Genomic DNA, 23,937 nt, shown 5'->3' on the forward strand with positions numbered 1-23,937 from the left:
TTAAAATCATAAGAGCTAACAAGTCCAAAAGAGACTTGGCTTGGTTTCTCAAATATACAGGTGGCTCTTGGCAATAAAATGAGGCCCATTTATATAAAGCAAACCCAAAACGATAGCTCCATTTTTTGTCGAATTTATACTTCAATTTCAAAAATTTCCTGAAATAAAATAACAATTTTCAAGATAAAGAGGCATTTGGTATTTTTTTAGATAAGAGCATTTGGTAGTTCAATTTTAAGAAAATTGCAACACCCCCCCCCCCCCCACAATGTTTGTTCAAAAAAAAAATTTATTATTATTAAACCCCTTAAGCACTATGATAGTGGATCTCATGCAATTGGCGTAAAATATATATATATATATATATATATATATATATAAAAGTAATGTTACAGGTAGAGTGGATCTTTGATCATTTGTAGTGTGGTGGTTATGGAAAGCTAGAAATGAGCGGATAATAGGAGTAAGAAGTTGAAAACCTCGAGAAGTGGTTGAGAAGGCAGTCACCTCATTGCAAGAGTTCTAGAACAACCAAAAATCAATCAAACAGATTTTAGAAAGGGGGGTGGAAAATAAAGAAAATGTTCGGTTAATGTGGGAATCTCCTCCAAGAGGTTTTGTGAAAGTAAATACAGATGTATCATGGATTGCAAGGACAAATAAGGGTGGAGCAGGTATTGCTATTCGCGACGCCGAGGGAAAGCTCCTGAGTGCTTCATCCTTACCTGGGAACTATAACTTTGCTGAAGAAGGATAAATTCTTGCTTTCAGAGCAGGATTACTGGAGGTGCTTGCATGTGGATACAAGTCAATCCTAATTTAGTCCGATTGCAAACAGATAATCAGGTACCTTGAAGGTAAAACTCAACCCCCAATGATAGTAGAGCCTCTGATTCAGGATATTCATTATTTAATTGATAACTTCATACATTGTATCCCTACCTTTATACCTAGGAGTTTTAATGTTATAGCAGATCTCTTAGCCAAGAAGGCCTTTTCGGTTTCGAACCCGAAAGAATGGCCTCTTCTACTATGTGGTTGGTGGAATTATGTTTCCCCCATCCATTGCCTGCTTGGGATAAGATTGTTGTTTACCAAAAAAAAAAAAAAATAAAGTGGATCTTATAATCGTAAATTGTGATATATTACTATATGCTATTTTAACATAAAATTTCCATATGCTATTTTAACATAAAATTTCCATTCATGCGGATAGTCCTACACACGATTTTCTTGATCCTTACAATGTTGTAGAGGCCACGCAATCAAGCACCATGATTTTTGTAATCATAATTTACATAATAATATAATCTACTAACCATAAGTCTTCACGGACAAATGTCTTAGTTATTTGAAATAAATTTTTTATTTTCTCTTCTCTTGAACACAAGGCAATAGACATGGGGTTACTATTTTTTATTTGTTTTTAGTCAAATTGAAATTGTTTAAATATTGTAAAGTTGCTCCGTTGATAACACCAACACCTCTTGGTGAAGAGATTGTGGATTCAATTATGTTGAAATTGAATCAAATCACTCACCCTTAAAATAACATGATTGTTCAAGGTCCAATAATTTTAAAACAATATCACCAAAAGAAATGAAATATATGACCATTTATATTTGAATTTCTGAAAAACTTTCACTTGTTTGGGTGGATACGAATGCAAATGATTTTACTTGTTTAATAACTTTTTTTTTCTTTTATAGTCCACAATATAAAACTTAAATATTAATTAAAATAATAGATAACCTTCATTGTTTGATTTTAAATTATCTAAGTATTTGGGTATTTAAAATCCCACAACTTTCTTAAGGATATATTCTAACAGCACAATAAAACAAATCATTAGAATTACAAATGTCCGATAGCCAAGGGGTGAAAAGGGATCAGTTGATCTTCCCTGTCGAGATAGCAACCTCCTTAGCCAAAGAATGTACTACATGATTACTTTTTTTTTTTTTTTTGTACGAAACTGATGAGCTTCATTCATGAACTTGAAGGAAATTACAGATCACAGTAAAGGAAAGAAATAAATACAAAAGATAAGTGCATGAAACACAAGGTTCAATCCGAACCAAGGAATGGAAATTGACCAAATGTCATACATGCAATAGACAAAGTCATCCAGGCTAAAGAATGTGTCAAGCCCAAGCCCTTAGAAACATAGTTGTAACAACCACTAAAACAATTAAGCTCAAGGAATACAACGTACGTATCCTTCATCACAACTGACACGCCATAAAATGGCGTACATAGACATGCCACAAGGACGAAAATACACGCCACAAGGGCTGAGAGATAACGCGCCACAAGGGCGGAAATAACAACGACGTCGAAGATACATCAACGGCAACCAACAACACGAGACTCTCGCAGAAGCAAAGCTTCCAAATCCCAGGGAGACACATCCAACTCCGGCCTAAAATCTTCAGATCTGCAAAATGCACTACTCGATCTCCCATCTTCCTGGATTTTTTTTTTTCTTTTTTTTTTTCTTTTCTTTAAGAAACTAAACCTTTCCACCAATTGGGGGAAAAAGATAGATTAGAGATTCGGGGAAAAGGGAGAGCAGAGAGAGCGACGGAGACAAGCTAGAGACCGAGAGTGTTTTTATTTTTATTTTTCATGACTGGAGAAAGAGAGAGAGGGAGGCGAGGGAGCAATTGGAGGTGGTGGAGAAGTGAACAAGAGAGGTGGAGAGAAAGCGAAAGGATGAAGTAATGAAAGAGGAAGTCATTGCTAGTAGGAGAGAGGCAGAGAGATGGAGAGAGGAGGCAGAGAGAGGGAATGTACTACATGAATACACTCCCTGAGATTGAAAAAGAAAGTACAAGACAAAATGTAAGAAGATAAGTGAGCCAACATTCTCTACAATAGGTTTTAAACTAATAGGGATAAGAAAAATATATAAAGTTGGTTGGATCAAAAGGAGAGAGAGGGCTCCATAGTCATCATGGTGCTACCCTTGGGTACCATTGTTGAAGTTGAAAGTTTTGTAACCATTCGCCTCCTTTTATAAAGTCATATTATTATGTTGAGAAAGACTGGGTCCTTGGGGGTAAACCATGAGTAGGGTTTTGAAGAATTAAAAAAAGTGGGCGGGGGAGGAATTTTATCCAGTCAATTTATAATAAATAAATAAACCATATTCTCCTTATTGGTGGATACTATGTGTTTTAATATTACATCAAACTATCAGAGGGTTGAGATTAATTTATAAATCACATTAAAGAGATTGTAATTAAATTAAAAAAAATTGATGTGACTTGTAAATAGATCTCAATATTTTGATGTGATATTATGACACGTATTATTTATAGTCTGGACCAAAGGCAGCTATTTTATTTGGTTCAATTAACTGGCCTAGAGATGAGATTCCCTAATTGTCAAACATGCTTGGCCGGCTTGGTACCGTTTAAAAGAGCTTTTGATCCTTTCGGTACAAAGGCGCTTTTATATATAGAGAAATCGGGGATAGGGATATTACATATGCCGCCGGATGGGGTTGAACCCACAACCTCTTCACTGAGAAGTCAGGTTCCTAACCATCCTACTACCCCTCCGGCAGGGGTTGATCTTGTGTATTTAATGCAAGATGTTCTAACAAAATAATCTCGACCGTCTGATTTCAAAATTTCGATCGAGATGAAATGTATGACCTTGTTGGTTTCAAAAGATGTCGGTCGAAATGGAGAAATTTTGGCACCGGACCCTCTAGCATAATGCGCATAAGAAGGGCAAGGCCCGGTCACGGTTTATTATTTTATCCAGGAAAATGGGACACGTGTACGATTTTACAACCGTTTGTAGGTACAAAATATCTGAAAGAACGTATACGGAAGATTGAAGGGTATTTCCGTAAATTTATGGTTTCCTATTTCAATTTTTCTAATGGAGATTAGTTACCACTGAAAGCTACACCGATGAGCGACTCTGCTTGCACTCTTCTCTCTCGTGAGTCTGAAGCTAAAGAAAAGTTGCAGAGAGCCGGAGAGAAGAGATGACCGATTCAAAGGTAGAGACAATATCGAGGCTTGCTCAATGGAGAATCGACAGCTTTGGCCCTTGTAGTTACAAACGCTCTGAGTCTTTCAAAGTTGGAATCTGGAACTGGTAAAATTACTTTGATCTTCTTCCACAAGTTTTTTCTTTTCTTTTCCTCCTTCATATTTTGCAGTTCTAAAAATTGGGTACTTCTTTTATCAGAAAAAATGACTAATTTTATCGTCTATTCAAAATCCAGGTACTTATCAATAGAGAAGAATCGATATTTATATATTCGTCTCTTTCCAGAGCCTTGTCGAGCGTCTAAGGAGCAACCTCCAATTGCTAGATTTGTTCTTCGAGTTTCCAACCTTGGTGCTAACAGGAGACCGTACATTTCACCTAGTATGTCTCTTTAAACGTGGGAAATACATATTTATATTTTGGTTGATCATTTAAAGTACGCGGAATTCATAGGCAATCTGATAAAGTAAAGGTAAAATTGATGATTTCCGCCTAGTCTTCGTCCACAGTATTGGTTGCTTGTTTTGTGATCCAGATTTCCTATCACCCCTTCACTGAATGTAAAGCGATTTAATTAGTTAATGCCCTTTTGAGTTCAAAATGTTGCCCAAAAGGTAAAGAGGAGAGTTCCTGCATTGAGCCTATTCCAAGGATCAATCTTTTGTTCGTTGGGGATTTCTTGCTTTTGATTTTCTTGAAGTGACCTGTCCAGCTTAGTTCTGCGTAGAACATGAATGCCAGATGATATGTATGCTTCTGCATGTCATTATGTAGTGTTTCTTTTTTGAGTGATACAAGAGCGTCTATGTGTTGTTTCTGCTGCTGTATTTTGGATTAGGTGGTCGTTGATGGTATTACTTGAAAGTGGTAATGGAACTCCTGTTTGACCTCTTATTGGAACCTATATTTTCTTAAACATATTGAATGAGTCAAAGTTGGCGTTCAGCAACTTTTGCCTGGTCATCCAATTTAGAAGAACTTTAGAGCTCATTCTTAGTAGAATAGTTTGAATTCCTCGGAGGTTTCACTGCCTTCTTTCAGTACTTCCTAAAAATGTGTTGATGGGATTATTTGCCCCTTTGTTGATGAATATGTGCATCATTAATGTGATCTGGAATACCAAAATATATAAAAAGATGAATCATGTATGTATTACAGTACTTAATGAAATCTAGTTTCTAATCTCACAAGTGTGAAAATTTATAAAGGTTGTCCGAGACTTGCATATCCAGAAGTTTGAATGTGAAACTTGTGCAGTTGTTACCCCCAAAAAATAAAAAAAAAAAAAGAAGAAGAAGAAGAATCTGTACTACCACATAGAGGTTATTGATACTGCCAATTTGACCTAACATTGTTGCCAAACACAGGCATGAGATTACTAGGCAGATCACCACAATGCCAACAAAGGTGCAACCAAGAAAGGTGTGCAGGTAGAATAACAAACAGGTGCAACCCATATTTATTTATTTAATTTTTTTTATGCATGGAAGAGGTAACCATGGGAAAAGTTTGATGTGACTTATGAAAGTAAGAGAATACAGTTTTGCCCCTCCCAAGTTTTCTGCTCAATTTTGAAGTTACACTATAACTTAAAACATAAGAAGTTTCAAGTATCATATTTAGTAATCGATGCATGTACAAGGTGCATTACGTGCTTAAATAGATCAACTAAGAAAACCGACAAGGGAAGACTTCTGTAAGAAACGGAAACCAAATCAGTGTGATCTCAACCAATAAAGGAGGATGAGAGTCATATAAGTAGGAAAAGCTGAAACTCATCAAACCTTGCACCTAATAGTGATCCATATCTCTGGCTGGCAGTAATGTGTGCTTCACCATGAGGTGTTAAAAACCAATGGATAAAATACTGGGTTACTGATGCAGTGAATGTATATAATGCCAGGATGGCAAGGAGGGGTGTTTAGTTCCACATCAATCTGATAATGTATAACTACAGAGCTTATGATCTTAAAGGTCTCTGCGCCTTGAAGCTCTGGCTTTTAGGTTGGATGCCGTTAAATGGTATTAGAGCAGGTTGTTCGTGGATAAGCTACATGAGACTCCATGGCATAAAGGTTGGATTAGTGTATGCAATGAGTGCAGTTCCATGGACAGGAATGATGGATCTAATCCCACAGTTAAAACTATACTCTTAGCAATTGGGGTTGGTACATGAAAGACGAGCTTCTGACATGTAATATTGACATGATGTATGGGTGAAGCTTTCTTTACTTTTGGCGTAGAGGTTTGCTGGAACAGGTCATAAGATCTTAGTTCTTCTAAGAAGGAAACATTGAAAAAGGATCGGATAATTTAGGATGAAGCAGCGTTCATGAACTGCAGTACTTCTAGGTTTTGATGAATGATTTATAGGTTGCCCCATATATGTTTGCTGTAGGCAGTTTTGGTGAATCATCGGGTTTACATATGACCTGGAATTGCATTCATAATGGGAGGCTAGGAAGATTTTGGAGAGATTGGCATTTCACTTCTCTACCAGCACATGATACACTGAGATGAAGCTATGTTGTTATAAAGAAGTTTGGGATTGTCTAGTGAATGATAGAATACGCAGGCATTCAGAAAATGATTGTTGGCCCTTTTCACAGTAGGGTTTCCACCTATAGGTATTTGTGAATTATGTGAGTTGTATGGGACTATGTAAATCATTATGTGATTGGTGTTTATTAAGGATATTGTTATGTAAAATTGATGGTTCCAGTTATAGTTACCTCAATCATTCTTGTTTTTGGCAAATACGTTTGGAAATGAATCACCTATAAGGACAAAAGGGCAATAAAGTTTGAATCATGAGCACAAAGTTGAAGCTTACAATAGAAAGGGTTCATTTTGAAAATAATGGCTAATTGTAATACATGGAACGGAGTGTTCTACATATTCAACTAGTACCGCCATGATACATGGGTTAGGATTTTCTTCTTTGAACATTAACTACTTGATTAGGATGGTAGTTTTCAAGGCTTGAAGAAGCATGGCAGCTGAGGTGCCTGGATGCCTAGGCAACTCCTTTACAACTATGATAAGGATTGAACCGGGATGTCACATTATAGCCATACATCAAGTTCATAACTCATCACACTTTCTAGGCATGTGTATATGGACCAAGTGAAGAACGTTGTTTGCTATGGCCCAAATTATGAGATCAGCATTTTCCGTCTCAGTGAGATGTCATTGCAGTTGCTGAGGTTCAACAATAGACATATAGGAGTTGATACAACCAACTACACTTCCTTGATGTTGGGAAGGGAGTCAAGGCTGGTTTGTCAATTATAGATGGGTCCTCGTTTCTAAAAGATATTGTAACAACATCCATAATTGAGTTGTGGGTCTGGGAGAATTCTGCAGAACCAGAAAACCCTGTTGCATTAGTAACAGTTAGAGGTAAACAATATTAGTTTTAGTTAGCGGCACAGAATAAAGCACAGTAAGGAGATCACCAATCCTAATTAACTCCACAACCTCTTCTATCAGTAAGTTTCTTATAGAGACAACTAGCTCTCCCAAGGTAAGATGCTATGGTGGTAGCCAGAAGAAAACACTCAGAAACTAGTTGTTGTACATACACAAGAAGCTGCTAGTTGGGACCCTGGCGACTTCCTATTTCTCCCTTTGTTTTCTTCATATGGGTGAAGTCCAGGTGAAACCGATGAACTTCTCTAACTTGTGGGGTCCATAAGTTATCTTGGTTTTTCCTATTGAGTATGCATACACAAAGAACAAGGGGAGCAACTTTGGCGCCTTTCAAACTTCATTTAACTTCATTTTGGTTACTCAATATCATTATTGTTGGGCATTTCTTTTCCTATTTCTAGTGTGGCATCAAACTTGGCAGCTGGTGGTCAATCTGTCAGATTGGTTTGTTCTAGAAGCTTGGGAATTCTATTGTATCATGAGGAGTGGATTTTTGAACTTCTGTTGAGGTTTCTGTGTTTCTTTCACTGTTTATGTAAACTCAAAATTTAGGCATATTCTTGAACTATTTGCCTGGTGAAAGCTATCTTGGATGTGGTCCATTGTTTTAACTTCAGATGAAAGGGTTGTCCATGTAAATATATGTGTTATGCTGAACACTTATTTTATAGGGAACAGAGAAAGTCAGTTTTGTGTTGTATTCACGTAAATACAGACCTGATCGTGACTTGGACACACTATGATGGACCCAAATCCATCCAAAATCCCAATAGTCATATATATGGATCAGATATGGGGTCGATTTAGGATATTAAAAGGCAAAATTTTGGTTTTATTTTTTATTTTTTCTGCCAAGGATGCAAGGAGGTAATGGCCTGGCTTTGGAGCCAAATCTGGTTGAAGACCACATGCATAATCCAAATCTGACATGATTATAAATTGCATTTGAAGTTATGGTTCAAATATTAATTTGGAATGAATCTACGCCTTATCCATTTCAATTTGTGCACAGTTTGATGTTCCTGCAGAAACATTGCTCTATTCTCAGCAAGTTTCTGTTCTAATGGCTTAAGATATTGCTGCTCAATGTTGCAGTTCATGAGAGGCTGCTCCGGACCAGTGAAGACTTTGTCTGGCCTGTTGATTCTACATTTCATGGTCGATTCATCATTGATGTTGAATTTCTAGACCTCAAGATCTGTCCATTAAATGTGAGCCTCTTCAGATAATTTCTATCATAATTTGATGTGTGCAACAAATTATCCACTTCAAAAATTTTCTGACTTATTCCTTTAACACCTAGGGAGGGGAACCCTTATCTATATGGCCCTGTGATGGAGCAGTGCAGTCTCTTGCAACTGAAACCACTCTGCGTTGCCTCTCCCGTATGCTTGATGAGGCTATCCATGCAGATGTCACAATCAACACAACTGATGGAAGTTTGAGAGCCCACAAGGCTTTTCTGTCTGCGAGCTCGCCTGTATTCCGGAGCATGTTTGAACATGACCTCAAGGAGAAAGAATCCTCTGTGGTAGAGATAGAAGACATGTCACTGGAGTCATGCACAGCTCTGCTAAATTACTTGTATGGGACCATAAAGCAAGAGGATTTCTGGAGGCACCGGTTGGCATTGCTAGGAGCGGCTAACAAATATGACATTGTTGACCTTAAGGATGCTTGTGAGGATAGCCTTATGGAAGACATCAACTCCGGCAATGTCTTGGAGAGGTTGCAGGAGGCCTGGCTGTACCAACTGAACAAGCTGAAGACAGGGTGCTTGACATACTTGTTTGATTTTGGCAAAATATATGATGTGAGGGATGAGGTCAATGGCTTCTTCCGCCATGCAGATAGGGAACTTGTAGTCGAGATGTTTCAGGAAATACTGACTGTCTGGAAGCCTGCATGATCCCACACATTCTCAGAACTCATTGGCAGTCATCCAATGCATCCGCACACAGTCGTATGTATGTAGTTTTATTTCACGAGAAATTTCGTTGTAATTAGTCACTAAGACATTTGCAGCTGAGAGTGCTTGTTGGATACAGTGTGTTGTGTATGTCGTTCAGAGAAGTGCATGGTTCACGCATCAACTCACTCCTATATAGCCTTCTTGCCAAAATTCAGAAATGGGTTGATTATTTATTGACTTGTGGACGAGATTTGTTGATTATTTCGAGACTGCCCCACGAAATGCTACTTGACTGAGATAAGCTGATCAGCTGGCAATTGATTTTCTATCACATAAAGGAAAATTTACCTGAGCTTAAAGTAACAGCATTTGGATCTTTGAAAGGCCGGTGATTAGTCCATCTAGAAGAGCGAAATTTTCCTGTCCGTAGGACAACAGCTGTGAATTCTGGCAGATGCTTGACTCCACTGCACAACCTAGCTAGTATCATTGCCAAAAAAATAGGACCTCCGGGAGAGAGGACTATCTTTGCTGGAGTGGATTAATGCCCAGGAGTTAGGACCATATCCGAGCTTGTCAGCTTTCGGATCTGAAAGCCGGGATTTCAATCTCGATCAATCAAATTCAATAGTCGAGATTCAATTTTGACCGAGATTTCAGATCGTTGGATCCAGCTTGATGGTCATGTGCATTTACCAACGGGAGAGGGACTGATTGAGTCTAGATTAGTGTCCCGGACTGCAGGAGCACTCATTTAGTTCCCCATTGACGACTCACAGTCGAGATTCAATGTTAACGGATTCAAATCATTGGGTGAAGTCCACTGAGGGTCATTGATGATTTACCCGGATTTATTTTTTTAATATTTATTACTTTTACTTGTGGGCCCCACACTCGTCTTTCTAGGAGAGGAGGACAAAAAGACCTATCTTAGCAATACAAACCCCCTCTCTGATTCCAACCCTACTCTATCCTACCTTTCAAATTCAATTTGTCATCCATCATTGACATTTCAACCAAAATTAGAAATTTCTGGGATGTCTCAAGTCCATATACAGGAAGCTTTGGAGGGGCATAGCAGCCGTGGTGGACTGATTTTTCTCATATATATCCACTCATTTTCTTGTTCTTCAACATACCATACATCGAGAGAGAGACTGGCTTTTCCCATTACATATCCACTCGTTCTCTTGTTCTTCAACAGACCCTATCATCGAGAGAGAGAGGAGAGGACAACATGGATGAAATCCGTGTTGCTGCTGATGCCTATTACGAGGCTAAACCGAAGGAATTGAAGAAAGCTGCGAAAATGTTCAAGAAGCTCGACAAAAACGGTGATGGGAAAGTGAGCTTCGAAGAGTATGCTATTTACTACAACAAGAAACTGCCCAGGAAGAAACGAAAGGAGAACAAAGGTCCCAAGCCTGAACATTTCGCAGAGTTGGACAAAGAAGGCGATGGATATCTTGATATGAATGAGGTAACTGTACTCTATTACATATTAGCAACAAGGAAAGAATGTGAACACTGTGGGCTCTTTATAAAGGATATGTTCTACTCTTGTGAGAAATGCTACAACAAGATTGATGATAGGTATCACTACAACCTTTGTGGTTCTTGCTATCACAGTAAAGAATTTCAGCACAAGCACACAACCTTCTTGGATTGCTATGCACTACTACAAAAAGACAAGCAGGTAACTAAAAACCGAAATCGAACTATGAGCTGACTTCCAGATATCTGTTTTGAATTAATCATTAACGCACATCAAATTTTCACCTCTTTTTGTCAATCAAGACTAGAAAAACATTTTGAATAAATAGATCATAAATCTTGGTTGTTCTTCTGAATTCTAATTTTTAGGGTTCTGACAAATCTGATTTAACACAGATCGATATTGATAGAAGCTATCCATCCTCATGTCTATTCTAGATTTCAAACTTTGGTTTCTATACAATCCTATACAAAATGTGTTCGTAATACTTGTTGTACCAGGATCCTTCTTCATCAGGGGCATGGAAAATGGTTGATTTGGCAGCAGCAATATTGTCAGCATTTGGTGGAGGTGGAGGTGGTTCTTAGAGAATGACATTTGCTTGTGCTGAAGGAATGGCGTCAGAATAAGCATTTAATCGAATCCATAGTTTTGCCCCGGAGGGCATCCTTGCAAAATAATAGTATTCTTCTGTCTACGGTGGATGCTTTTTTATTTTTGTAATAAATAGATCAATGGTTTTAGGAGAAAGAGAGACAGAATTATTTTATTCACCATGTTACTTGTTATTGGGCATTCTTCAGTGATGATAATTAATGAATTCACCATGAGTAATAATAGGCAATTCTTAAGGGTTGTTTGGTTACATGAATCCAGAGATTTGAAATATCTGGATTCATGAATCTGAGAATTATACCCGTTTGGATGTAAAAATCTCTAGATTCCATGAAATCTAGAGATTCACCTTTTTTACACTAAAAACGTGAATCTGTAGATTTATGGGTAAAGAGTGAAATTTAGAGATTTCAAAAAAGCTATATATTTGCACATTCACAAAAATCACGTCGATCAAATAGTTTTTTTAGGATTAATCCACAGATTTCATTCCACAACCAAACATCTAATTTTATAAATTATAACTCCATAGATTTGAAATCTCCAGACTCATGTAACCAAACAGGCCTTAATGAAATGTCATGAATTTGACATTAATAATATCACACCCCTAATGTAAAACTCCTAATTCCAATTCTTCAAGAAAAAGAGAAGAAGCTCTAAACAGGTGAGATTAATTATCTATGCTTTAATTTTTTTTCTTCTTTCTTTCTAATTCTCATTTACACAACACATCAAAGACAAATGAACCTTGAATCTTGAGAGGTTGTTTAATTGGTAAAAATACCTCGTAATATAAGGTCAAAAATTTGAATGAACTAAGGACAAAGCCATGTCTAATATTTATTTGAGAGGTTATTTAGTTGATAAAAGATTAATGTCTCCTAAATGAGATCAAGAGTTTGAATGAATTAGGAACCAAACCCTGTCTTATTCTTAAGTTATATATATAACAATCATCTTCTGCCAATAGAGGAGTAATAGGATGGCTAGGAATTTGCTTCTCAGTGGAGAGGTCATGGGTTCAACTCCTACCCGTGACATATGTAATATCCCTATCTCTATATATAAAAAAGCGCCTTTGTACCAAAAAAAAAAATAATAATAATAATCATGTTCTGAATTTAAGCCCAACTCTCATAGATTCTCTTATTTTTATTTTTCTTTTTTAATAGTGAAAATAGAAAATCTCCTGTTATTTATTTATTTTTAGAAATACAACTTTTATATATAAAAATTGGAGCTGAGAATACTTATGTCGCTGGCAAGGGTTAATCTCAAGATCTCTCCAATTTCAGTCAGGTACGTGTTTTATATGTTATTATTTCCAGTGCACAACCAGCGGTAATATAGTAATTTTGTGAAGGATAATCCTGTAAATTCCTCTAATTTGGTAAACCATTCTCGCCACCACAATTTCTGTCTCTCGTCCCAATCGTTTCTGATCCGTGTACTTCCATTTTCTTCTTGAAGAGGACGAAAATCAGAAGAAGAAGAAGAGTAGAACACAAGGGAAGCTTCAATTAGGGTCTTAGTTTGAAATTTTTGGATTTGCGTTTCTTCATATTTCTGCGATAATGTCTTCCACTTTCAGCGGAGATGAAACTGCTCCTTTCTTCGGCTTCCTTGGAGCCGCTGCGGCTCTCGTCTTCTCTTGTAAGTCGCTGTGTTTTCCTCGCGATCTATGGTTTTTAGGTGTGTGATGTGATTTCTTCTATTTTACATGTTAGGTTTTTAACGTTAATTGGGTTTATTGAAGGTATGGGCGCCGCTTATGGTACCGCAAAGAGTGGTGTAGGTGTTGCATCTATGGGTGTGATGCGGCCTGAGCTTGTCATGAAATCGATCGTTCCAGTTGTTATGGCTGGAGTTTTGGGTATTTACGGCTTGATTATTGCTGTTATTATTAGTACTGGAATTAATCCCAAGGCCAAGTCGTACTATCTGTTCGATGGATATGCTCACTTGTCATCCGGTCTGGCTTGTGGTCTTGCGGGGCTTTCTGCTGGAATGGCAATCGGAATCGTTGGTGATGCCGGAGTTAGGTAATTCCCTTCTTCTGCTCATGTGATTGATCAATTTTTTATGAAAATCTTGTGTCATGATAGGTTTGGATTTAATTCTATCTGGTTTCTGTGGACTTGAGATGCGATCTAAGTGAAATTATAGTCGATCTCAGATTTTGAGTGGGTGTCTGATAATCAATGCATCTGGATGGTTTCTTATCTGACATGTGGATTTACTTTAGGATGATTTGTAATTGACTGCCTTGTTGAGTTGTTGTGTTGCAAATATCGAGAATCTTTGGAGAATTGGAGTCTGGGGATGGCCTTCTCTTTGATGTGAAAAATTCGTCCTGAGAAACTTTAATGATTTGTTCCATCCCTGCCTAGGTTATAGGATGAGTGGTTTGCACTTAGTAAAAAAAAATTTTTTTAGTTCAGTTAACTTTTCTCTTGAGAAATTCGGTATAATGACCTGATAATTTCAGTATACAATGTATTCTCTTTTAAGTGTTATTGTTTTTCTATTGAATTGTTGTTTGGGGGTTCCTGGGTTCCTGGGAGTAATGTTTGATCCTTTTGATGAAGATGAACGAAACAATGAATATGATTGTATATTACCCCCCCCCCTCTTTGGATGCTGAAATTTCACATTAAGTTTGGTCTAGATTGCTATATGAAATGTTTAAAATCTCATGTCAGGGGGAAACTCAAAAGCAATTCAAGGAAAATTAAGAGCTCATGGAACATGCTAACTGATAATATGCAAGCATGTAATACCCATCTCAGAGAAAACATTTTTAAACTTAACTACTTGGTTGATTATGAATGACCAACAGAACAACAGCCAACTGCTTTGTGAACTTCTTTTCTTGGTTGTTAAAAAGGGTTAACCAAAGGCCATTACCGTTATATGTCAAGTACTTAAATATCTGTATCTCTACCAATCTACCTATCTATCAGTCTATTATCTATATATCTATCTATCTGTGTTTTTAGTGACTTGTTTAGTATTGAATGTCTACAAGGTTGTCAAATTGAAGGAACAAAGTTTAATAGTGCAGTTGTTCCTATACAGTTTTTAACTCAAAATTTTTTTGTCATAATCCTGAAATAATCCCAAGGGACCATCAAACTAGTGAAACCAGTGAATGAATAATTCTTTTGTTGAAACCTAAAATAGCTAATGAGCAACTGATATTTAAACAGCAACAAGTAAAACTTACTCATGAGAGACTACTGTGGGTTTTTGATCCGTAAGAGATGGTCCTTAAGTGTCACAAGATAATGAAAGAAAGGGAAAGGGTTCTCTGAGCAGGTCACATAGGGAGACCACCCATAGATGCAATAAAATCATAAAACTGTAATGTAGGAGGGCAGAATGTTCTTGTGATGTGAAGAGGAGAAAGACAAAAAACGTCTTCCTAAGAGAAATATATTGTTTTGTAGCTGCTTACACTATCAAGTTACCATTGCCAGTCTACATTCCTCATATAACTGAATAGTTATGCTATAGCCACTGAAAAATAAATAAAAAAGAGGGACTTTTGTTTGATGTCTTGCTTACTCTTCAGAATGCACTTTCCTCATTATGTCTGTCCTTGGTGATTTACTTGCAATTATGATGACTTTAGTTTAGCCACTTTATGCTACTTGTCAAAAGCTGTGTTTCCCAGATTGAACTTGACAGATAAGGTTTGAATGATGAATACTAATGGGATTCTACAGGGTATATTACTTAGATTCTGTCAGTGTATGTTTCTTTCATATCTCTGTGTTGTTATTCATAAAACCTGAATCTTGTGTTTCATTTCGGTTTGGTACTCAAATTAATTACTAGTTCAATGTTGATATAATTTTCGGTTTAGCTTTTATTTACTGCTTTTGGTTCTCTGACATCCTATACCATGTGGTATATGGTACAATATCAGTATGAACAAAATAATACAAATGAATTATACTGTCAATGCTGGTACTTTTTTCTTTGAACGAATACCGGTACTGTTCTATTCCGAATATTGTTATATGGTATGGCAAGGTAATGACATACCTATGTCATTTAGTATTTGCCATGATAACGGTATGAAGTAAATGTATTCGATACCATACTAATACCGTAATAAATATCACTACCATACTGAATTGACACCCTTACATTGTGGTTTCAATCTCTTAATAACAATATCTGCTGTTTATGTGCATTTTGAAAAATTATCACAGTTTGTTCATCCTGTTTCTTGTTATGCTTTTCAGCACTTGGCAAAGTGATCACTGTCTTGATCCTTCTGGTGCTTGTTATTTTCAGGGCCAATGCACAGCAACCAAAGCTTTTTGTTGGCATGATCCTCATCCTTATTTTTGCAGAAGCTCTTGCCCTTTATGGTCTTATCGTAGGTATCATTCTTTCTTCTCGAGCAGGCCAATCCCGAGCAGACTGAAGTTCACAAAAGTTGGTGGCCATCTTGACAGCCTTCTGTTTCAGTTTAAAAAATGGGAAAGAACTCCAGATGATAGGTCATCGTTGAATTTTTTTTTTTTTTTAATTCTGTTTGTGATGGAATCTATTGAAGACTTGTATATGTGGAGTCGGTGTAGTTGAACATAACTTATGTAGTCTTTGGCTTCAAGATGTTTACCTGTGACACTAGAATTTCATTCCTAATGAGCTGATTGTCTGCCGCCGGGCAAACATTTGGTGCTAGATTGGAATATATAATTCTGGATTTGCCTAAGGGAGATGGGCAGAACAGAGAAGGTGATTAGGTTATGGGGAGGCTTGCTTCACATTTGGAATTGCACAGAAGAAACTGTTTAACTCAGTTTAAATGAAAGAAAAGTACCACTAAGCACAACAGAAAGTACTACCGTACTGCCAAGTGAGTTGTGTCTACATACCATCTCCTCCATTTCTAGACTGGCATGCAACAGAATTCATGAAATCGATGTTAGACTATTAAGAAATACATGAAACAAACCAAAGCATCCCCAAACTCATGCCAAGTTTTCTTGCTTTGGTATTTACTGTTTTATCCATATGCTTGCACCCCAAGCTATAGTTAGGTAGGACCTCAATCTGTAATCATGCTGTGGATGGCACTTGGAGAAATCCTTTCTGCATGCCGTCGTCAAGGGCTAAAAAACAATCAACAGTTTTTCTTTTGGGCAAATCAAACAGCTCATATATAGGATTGTGTCCGCTCGCTGCATAAGTGATTTTGGAGCAGGAAGAGAGCAGATTAATCTATAAAAGTATAACGTGTATTGCACTGAACAACTATCTCATCCTAAGATACAATTGGATTGAAAACTAAGCAATTTTCCCAGCGGATTCAGACCTATTCTAGGTCAGTCAACACCATGCTTCTAGAGTATGGGAAGCATTCAACATGCCAATCCTTGGCTTATCTCTGGCATGGGTACCAGCTAATACCAGTAGTCTTTAGATTACGCCCAGAAATGTGTTTTCTTGGCAGTGACATTTGTTTAATTGCCACAGACAAAGTCATGAAACTCGCCACTTTGGAAAGCAATTATTTCCAACTGCATCGCCAATCGATCATATATTTATCTAACAACTTGCCTATCTATGGCAGAATAGGTTAATTCTGTGTCCATGGAATCCAGAACGACACAGATTTTGGAAATAGTTCCTAAGGCAATGAAAGTTGTCACAAAATTGTATAAGGAATTGTTTGGTTACTCAAATCTATGGAGTCTTGGTTCATAAAAATTAACTGTTTAGTTAACCTGAGTCTGTGATTCCAGAGTTTTGTCAAGGTGATATTGTGAATGGGCAAATGTTTAACATTTTTATAATAGGGATGAAATTACTAAAGGTGAACTAAAAGAATCAAGAAATTTAAAATTTCTGGATTCATGTAACCAAACATTCCCCTATAAAAAGTGTCTGATAGACTCTCCTGACCTGGGCCTGACGCCGCTAGTCTAGTCCAGTCCAGAATTCAGTGGTTTAAAATCTTCTCTCTCCCTGTTACACCAGAGTTTAGCACACACTGCACACAGAGATAAGAGCCTAGTCTTCCGTCTTTCAAAATTTTCATTATCCATTGATATCAGAGGGAGAAAAATGGAAGCGCCATCGGTGACTCCAAAGATCTTGTGGAACGAAAGCCAAAAGAGGTTTGAAACAGAGGATAAGAAGGCTTACCTACAATACGAACTCGGAGATGGCGGTAAGGTGATGGACATCGTTCATACTTTTGTTCCGTCCAGCAAAAGAGGCTTAGGTCTGGCTTCCCATCTCTGCGTTTCAGCCTTTGATCACGCAAAAGCCCATTCCATGTCCGTAATTCCAACTTGCTCTTACGTCTCTGTAAGTTGTCTTGGAACTCCACGGATCTCAATTTCTCTCTTTCATTCATTTGTGCGGTTAGGCTTTCTTGATGGATCATTAATTTGATAGTTATGTTCCTAGGTTTTGGAGTCAACGTATTTCTTTTTAATTTTTTTCCAATCGTTCTTCTGTGGATTGCGCTGAGATTGAAGGTCTTGATGTTATTTATTGTGGAAGCTAATCAGTTCTATGTTAATTGATCTATACAAGGTCTTGTGTTGGCAAATTATCTTCGATTAGTGCTATCTGTGTGTATACTTTCTGCAGCTCAAGATACTTAGATACAGAAGCTGTGGAATGACGCCATGAATCCTCTCTATGTAATTGCTAATCAATTTACATATGCTTCTCCTTGGCAGGACACTTTTCTTCCTCGGAATCCTTCATTGAGTTCTCTTGTACGAACAAAGTTATGAATCTTTTGGTCGACCATCCAGTCTGTAATTATGTACAAGGACCTGCATACATTTGTAGTCCTAGTGGAATGCTTCCTGCCCCTTTAATTCCGTTCAAGAATGTTATTGTTCTGAAGGATGTCTCTTATGGAATAAATAAGTTCCAGAATTTTTTGCAACCACTTTCCTTGCGCAGGTTGATAAAGATTTTTCTTTTAATGTAATTGCATCACCTTTACGTAAAATTAGTGATCAATTTATTAGACATGAAATACCAGCAGTGTTTGCAGGCAGTTCTCCTTCAGCAAGTTAATGGAGATTTTAGCTGAGTGAGCATCTTTTGCGAATCCAAAATCTTTACAGGAGCATCCATCATGGCAACATGATGTAATCATAGGGCACCTTTCTACCCAAAAAAAAAAATCATAGGGCACCTTAAGTTTTGAGCCCAAAATAGATCCCAAAAGGTGCACTATAGGCGAGCCGAACCATATGAGGGGCAAAAGTTGCATTTTACCAACTCCTTCGGAATCTAAAAGGGTTCAGTTGAGTTCAGAATAATTTTAGGATCAAACATCTACTTTTTGTTTTTTGATTGGACAACTGGTTAGAATCCCAGTTAGAGAGTGATCTCTTACTTTCTACAAGAAGTCTAAATAACTTTTTGTTTCATGTTTCAGTCATTGTTGACAAATTATTGAAGATTCCTTTTTCAAGCAAGTCCCTGTTGGAATCCAACTTACAAGTAGGATTCCTTCTGGAAGTTGGTTCTTTATTCTGCAAGTTATCTTTGTTCATGAGTTCTCTAGAAGACTCCCTTTCTAGTTGTTATAAGAGTCCTTTTTTTTTCAAGTTTTTGAGTCGTAATTGAATTCCCTAAGTTGAGTGCCACTAGCTTTCCTAGAATGTGTAAAATTGGTTACTGGAGTCCTAGTTATTTTCCTTCAATGTAAGACTCGGGAGTTGTCGGTTGCTAGGAGGAAGCCCATGGCCTAGGCTATTTGTGTGCTACTGTTTTCTGCATTTTTCTGCAACTTCATGTTTCTCTTCCCCTCTGTTACATTTGCAGCAGCCCAGGAAACTCAAGTATATTTTGTTGTTCTTCAAGAGACCACCTTCATTCCCCTCCCTTCCCTACGGCAGCAACAACCCTCCCCCTTCTTATATCCCTTCCCATACCCTAGCCCCCTCTCACCTTAAAACCCTCTGTTGAGATTGCACCCCTCTCGTAGTATTGTTCCTACCTCCATCTTCATCAGTAGACATTCATCCCAACTAGTTTAGAATTTTCTGCAATTCATCTTCATCATCTAGAGACCCTGAACCCTAATTTCACTTAATTCTAATTTTTTTCCTAACCTCAGTCAAACCCTAATCCTTTTAGGCCTACCTTCTCGTACACCTTCTCTATCTCCCCTGCTAACCTAATCAGTACCTTACCCTAAGGGTCCTAAACCAACTGGGATACCTATTTTTTAAACCCTAGACTGTTAGGATTATGTTTGAAATTACAAAACCACAACAAGTGAACATTCTCCCTTAATTTCAGACGACGTCCTTGCCTGGCCGAACCCTAAATCCCCTCCTTCAACACTTCAGGGATCTGCAGCGCTTTCAGAGTGTTCTGAGTGAAGTTATAACTGCAGTTCATCACCTAAGGGATCTGCAAGGCTTTCAGAGTTTTAACTGCTGTTCATAAGAGTTCAGACCTGGATAGCAAGGATTTAAACCCTAATTGATCTATTGTGAGGATATTTAAAAGATTAGTTGCTGTCCACTAATTCCAGACCTAGACAGCAGGGTTACAACCCTACTAGAACTGCTTCTGTCCACTGAGATTTTAACCCCAAACAGCAAGGAGCCTAATTCGCTGCTGGTTCAAGGATCTTGAAGACTGGCCCAGACCCTGGGTTATATATCAGTAGAAAGTGATTGACATTGGTGTCAATTTACAGAAATATAAAAGACTGCTATTCAGAAGGATCAAATGCAGCAATGAAAAATTAATTTGAAACTAATTTTCTACTAATGCAGAAAAAGACTCGAGTATAATACATACTATAAAGTATAAAATCATATCAGAATACCATCTTCAAAGCAGAGCAGGAATTAAGTAAGAGAGAAAATGGACCAAATACATTATCTTTCTTCGGCTTTCTGCCATGATGGAACAGTACCGAACAGGAGTCCTGTCAGGTCACCTTTAAAGGATAAATAATGTATCTTTCTTTGAGAATTTCAAGCATGAATAGATGGCAGGGAGCTTCACTCCAAAGTGGAATGGTATATGGAACTGCAATGTCCCCAGAGCATTTTATAGGAACACCAGCAGAAAGTGAGAAGAGTGAGGAAGAGGTTCAAGTGAGAAAGAAAAGTAGAATCAATGGCTAGCAGCATAGGAACTCTGGCGAAGGGGCAGAAGACTTGAGAAAGAGGTTTACATGAGAAAAAAAATAGAATCAGTAGTATTGTCTCCAACAAAAACTCTAGCAGAGAGAGAGAGAGAGAGAGAAAAGGGAGAGTGAAAACTCATCAAGAGTGGGGCTGCATAGGAAAGCGAGAATCCAGGAACTAACAATTAACCTATTCCTTGGAGAGTCAAGCACAGGGGGATGGGGAATAGAGAGCAGTCTAGAAGAAACATCAAAATGGTGTTCCAAATCCCATCTCGGGATCGGGATTTGGAGCTCCATCTCCTCATGTTATGCTCCCACCAATGATGATTGATGGTAATGGCAAAGACAAGCTTACCAACTTGGTTACAAATCGTAGAGCCAGAAAAGCTTCTCAGGATCCAATTCCAATCACCGGCAAACCCAAGGGAGTGTCTTGATCTCGGCCAAATAGATGCAAGGGCAAGGGTCCACAGGGAGTGGGAAAGGGGGCGAGTGTAAAAAATGTGCTCAAGGTCCTCTGAGTCATTCCAACATAGAATACAATTGGGATTAGCAGTGATATGGCTGCTATTAAGGAAAGATTGGGTGGGACAGGCAAGGTTGAGGGCTCTTCATAGGGTGAGGGAATGGCGGGGGATATGACTTTTGAACCAGACAAGAGGGGCCCAAGGAACAGGGGCCCAAGGAACAAGGGGAGGGGGATCTAAGGAGGTTCCAAGCTGAAGTGGTCGTGAAGGATTTAGTGGAGGAGGGAAGCCAAATGGATATGTCTGAAGGAGATGACGAGGGGGGGGGGGGAGAGAGTTCCAAATTTGTGTGAGACTTGGGGAGGGGAGGGGGTCCATGAACCATTAGAGATGAAGGATGAGAGGGAAATATCTTTAGGGATGCGAGTGTCATAGATAGCAAGAGGGCCAAGAAGAGTGAACTAAATATCCATCGGATGCTAGGGATCACGCCAAATGAAAGTGGAGGATCCAAAGGAGATTTGGATAGAGAAAGCGGAAAGGGCTCGAGGACGGAAGATAAGGAGTTTTCTCCAAATCCAAGAAGAGGTGGAGAGGATCAGGACAGTCCAAATGGAGTCCGATTTAAGAAGATAGAAGTAGACCCAGGAAAACCAAATGGAATCATACTTGGAGGTAATTTTCCAGAAAAGTTTGAGGAGACGCACCAAGTTAACATCAAGAATACGGCGGATACCAAGACCACCTTCAAATTTAGGACGGCGGCAGCTCAACTGATGGGGTGAAGGAACCGGGAGGATTTTTTAAGATTTAACCTGCCGTTGAATATCAAATAGCCACATGTCACATTCTTTGAGTAAAATTTAGGTGAATTCGAGGATGGGATTTGAGAATATAAAGTCCCTGCTGGTTCTTCATACACTATAATTAGGGGGTAACATGTTCCATTTTCTTCTTTACATGTTCTGTATCTGCTTTCCGGTAGAAACATTGACAATTGATTTATTCAACAAATACGTATTAAGACATACATATCATCTGGCAACAATAACTATTAGAATCATCCATATTAGGTAAGCTACACAAACAAAAGGAAAGGCGCTAGTTGAGTAGCATATCTGAGCTTATACTTATATCGTTTAAATAAATATAAATCAACATCCATGTTATGCAAAACAGGTGCATACATTTCTGACCTTAATAATTGAAGCACAAAAGAAAGCTTCGCATCGAGGTTATGTTGGTGGAATTATACATCATTCACTCCATTCTTTTTATCACCAGAACTTGGGTCTTTTGTTGTGTTTCATTTGTAACGTTCACTCTCGTGAAAATCACATCATCCACAGGAAAACACCAACAACAATAATTTCAGCCTTACCTCAACTAAATAGGATTTCCTAGAGCTGTGAATAATATATAATATATAAAATAAAAAAAAGGATACCTTTAAATTTGACGTTAGAAGCCCTTTCATGTGAGCACTCCAATTTCTCCACGTTCCTGGCTTGAATGAGCTTCCAAACTAACAAAGTTGAAAAAATATATGTTTTGAATATATGCATCCTGATAATCTGCTAAACACTCCCCATTGCTTCGTTCCTGAATCCGACCCGCCCTCCCTTTTCCTGTGGATGAAATAAAAGAATATTGAGCCATTGCATCAAAATGGAAAGAGGATTCTGGAGAAGACTAAAGAAACAGCAGAGGAAATGCAAAAACAAAAGCCCCTCACAATGATCCATTAGAAGCTGTAGCCTTGTAAGTAATGAGGAGGGCCATGAAACAGCTCAATCTTGGAACTTCCAACTTTGAATGCCCTCTACAGAAGAAATCTCATTACTGCCATCAGAAGTTTTAAGTACCATCTTCAACGCCTAATGTCATTTTAGACTCAAGCCTTGAAACGTCTCCTCATACACCTCCACCTCCTAGTTCCAGCTCTATAAAAGCCAACCACCTTGCTTAGCAATAGTCACCAACAAGTCCATTCTTCCAGCAGTAGTCAAATATAGTTCGGAAAAATGTTGACGTTTGACAGCAATCACATAATTTGCCAATTGCCAGATTACAGTCTGAAGTATGGAGACATCCAAGTGCCCATAATTTGAGGATGTGATACAAACTAAATCTTAAAACCTACAGAGGATCAGAAACACATCAGCATCCGAAAGCATCACTTTCAAACAAAGAGAAACTACGAGCCCTACATGCCTGGTTGTGTCAGTACTAATTTGCAAAATATTTTAAAAAAATTTAAAGCCCTATAATCTTTTAAAGATTTTGTTCAAAGTTCTTTCTTCATGATAGCTTGCTCTAGTCCCCTGATGAGAAATTTTTGACATTGGTTTACCATACATTTCACATGTTTCTATTGATTCACTAGGAACCATACCTCCCCTCCCCCCAGGAAAAAGAATTCCATTACAGCACGTGCATATGCAGCCTTACACAGCATCACTGAGAGGCTGTTTCTCTTTTTGAACCAGCAACTCGACAGTTGCAATAGTGCAACTTAACCACTGGACCAACGGTCACCCACTAACACTTCTTGTGTATTTGTTAAATCATTTGCCCCACTTAATTGGTCTGTTTCCCTATTAATGACCTACTAGTTTCTATAGAATAGGTCTCCTAATTTAGCTAGAAAATCAACAAACCCAGATGAAAACCATCCTTTGTGCAGCTAGAGCTCCCTTTGTAACTGTACTATCACATCTCGCATCTACTATTATGAAGTTGTAAGACAGCAGAATATCTAAATATCTAAGTAATTCAAATCTAAAACCAACCTGCCTCGCCAAACCATCAAGCATCTAAATCACATATCTCAGAGGATGGAGAAGGATAGAGAAAG

The 23,937-nt window shown here is 38.0% G+C and overlaps 4 protein-coding genes and 1 long non-coding RNA gene across 5 annotated transcripts; 4 read left to right on the forward strand and 1 right to left on the reverse strand.

Moving 5' to 3' along the window:
* The first annotated feature begins 3,917 nt into the window (after window positions 1-3,917).
* On the forward strand, window positions 3,918-9,590 carry LOC149009320 (BTB/POZ domain-containing protein). The gene is made up of 4 exons (XM_089163401.1): window positions 3,918-4,116; window positions 4,247-4,392; window positions 8,539-8,654; window positions 8,747-9,590. Exons 1-4 carry the CDS (start codon window positions 4,004-4,006, stop codon window positions 9,350-9,352), a joined length of 981 nt encoding a protein of 326 aa, XP_089019527.1. The 5' UTR covers window positions 3,918-4,003; the 3' UTR covers window positions 9,353-9,590.
* Window positions 9,591-10,456: 866 nt separating this feature from the next.
* LOC149009321 (uncharacterized) lies at window positions 10,457-11,661 on the forward strand. Its single transcript, XM_089162498.1, has 2 exons — window positions 10,457-11,051; window positions 11,351-11,661. Exons 1-2 carry the CDS (start codon window positions 10,593-10,595, stop codon window positions 11,435-11,437), a joined length of 546 nt encoding a protein of 181 aa, XP_089018624.1. The 5' UTR covers window positions 10,457-10,592; the 3' UTR covers window positions 11,438-11,661.
* LOC149009322 (uncharacterized) lies at window positions 11,606-12,185 on the reverse strand. Its single transcript, XR_016174549.1, has 2 exons — window positions 12,033-12,185; window positions 11,606-11,696 (listed from the first exon to the last, which is right to left on the reverse strand). It is a non-coding gene; the product is annotated as an uncharacterized LOC149009322 (long non-coding RNA).
* Window positions 12,186-12,865: 680 nt separating this feature from the next.
* On the forward strand, window positions 12,866-16,039 carry LOC149009323 (V-type proton ATPase 16 kDa proteolipid subunit). Its single transcript, XM_089161296.1, has 3 exons — window positions 12,866-13,121; window positions 13,225-13,510; window positions 15,774-16,039. The coding sequence occupies exons 1-3, from the start codon at window positions 13,043-13,045 to the stop codon at window positions 15,904-15,906; spliced, it is 498 nt and encodes a 165-aa protein (XP_089017422.1). The 5' UTR covers window positions 12,866-13,042; the 3' UTR covers window positions 15,907-16,039.
* Window positions 16,040-17,357: 1,318 nt separating this feature from the next.
* LOC149009324 (acetyltransferase At1g77540-like) lies at window positions 17,358-21,343 on the forward strand. Its single transcript, XM_089161297.1, has 2 exons — window positions 17,358-17,801; window positions 18,182-21,343. The coding sequence occupies exons 1-2, from the start codon at window positions 17,556-17,558 to the stop codon at window positions 18,236-18,238; spliced, it is 303 nt and encodes a 100-aa protein (XP_089017423.1). The 5' UTR covers window positions 17,358-17,555; the 3' UTR covers window positions 18,239-21,343.
* Window positions 21,344-23,937: the final 2,594 nt, after the last annotated feature.

Source organism: Hakea prostrata, chromosome 7, assembly GCF_041222555.1.
Source record: "Hakea prostrata isolate BN-2017 chromosome 7, UWA_Hpros_2, whole genome shotgun sequence".
In the NCBI taxonomy this organism is placed as follows: Eukaryota; Viridiplantae; Streptophyta; class Magnoliopsida; order Proteales; family Proteaceae; genus Hakea; species Hakea prostrata.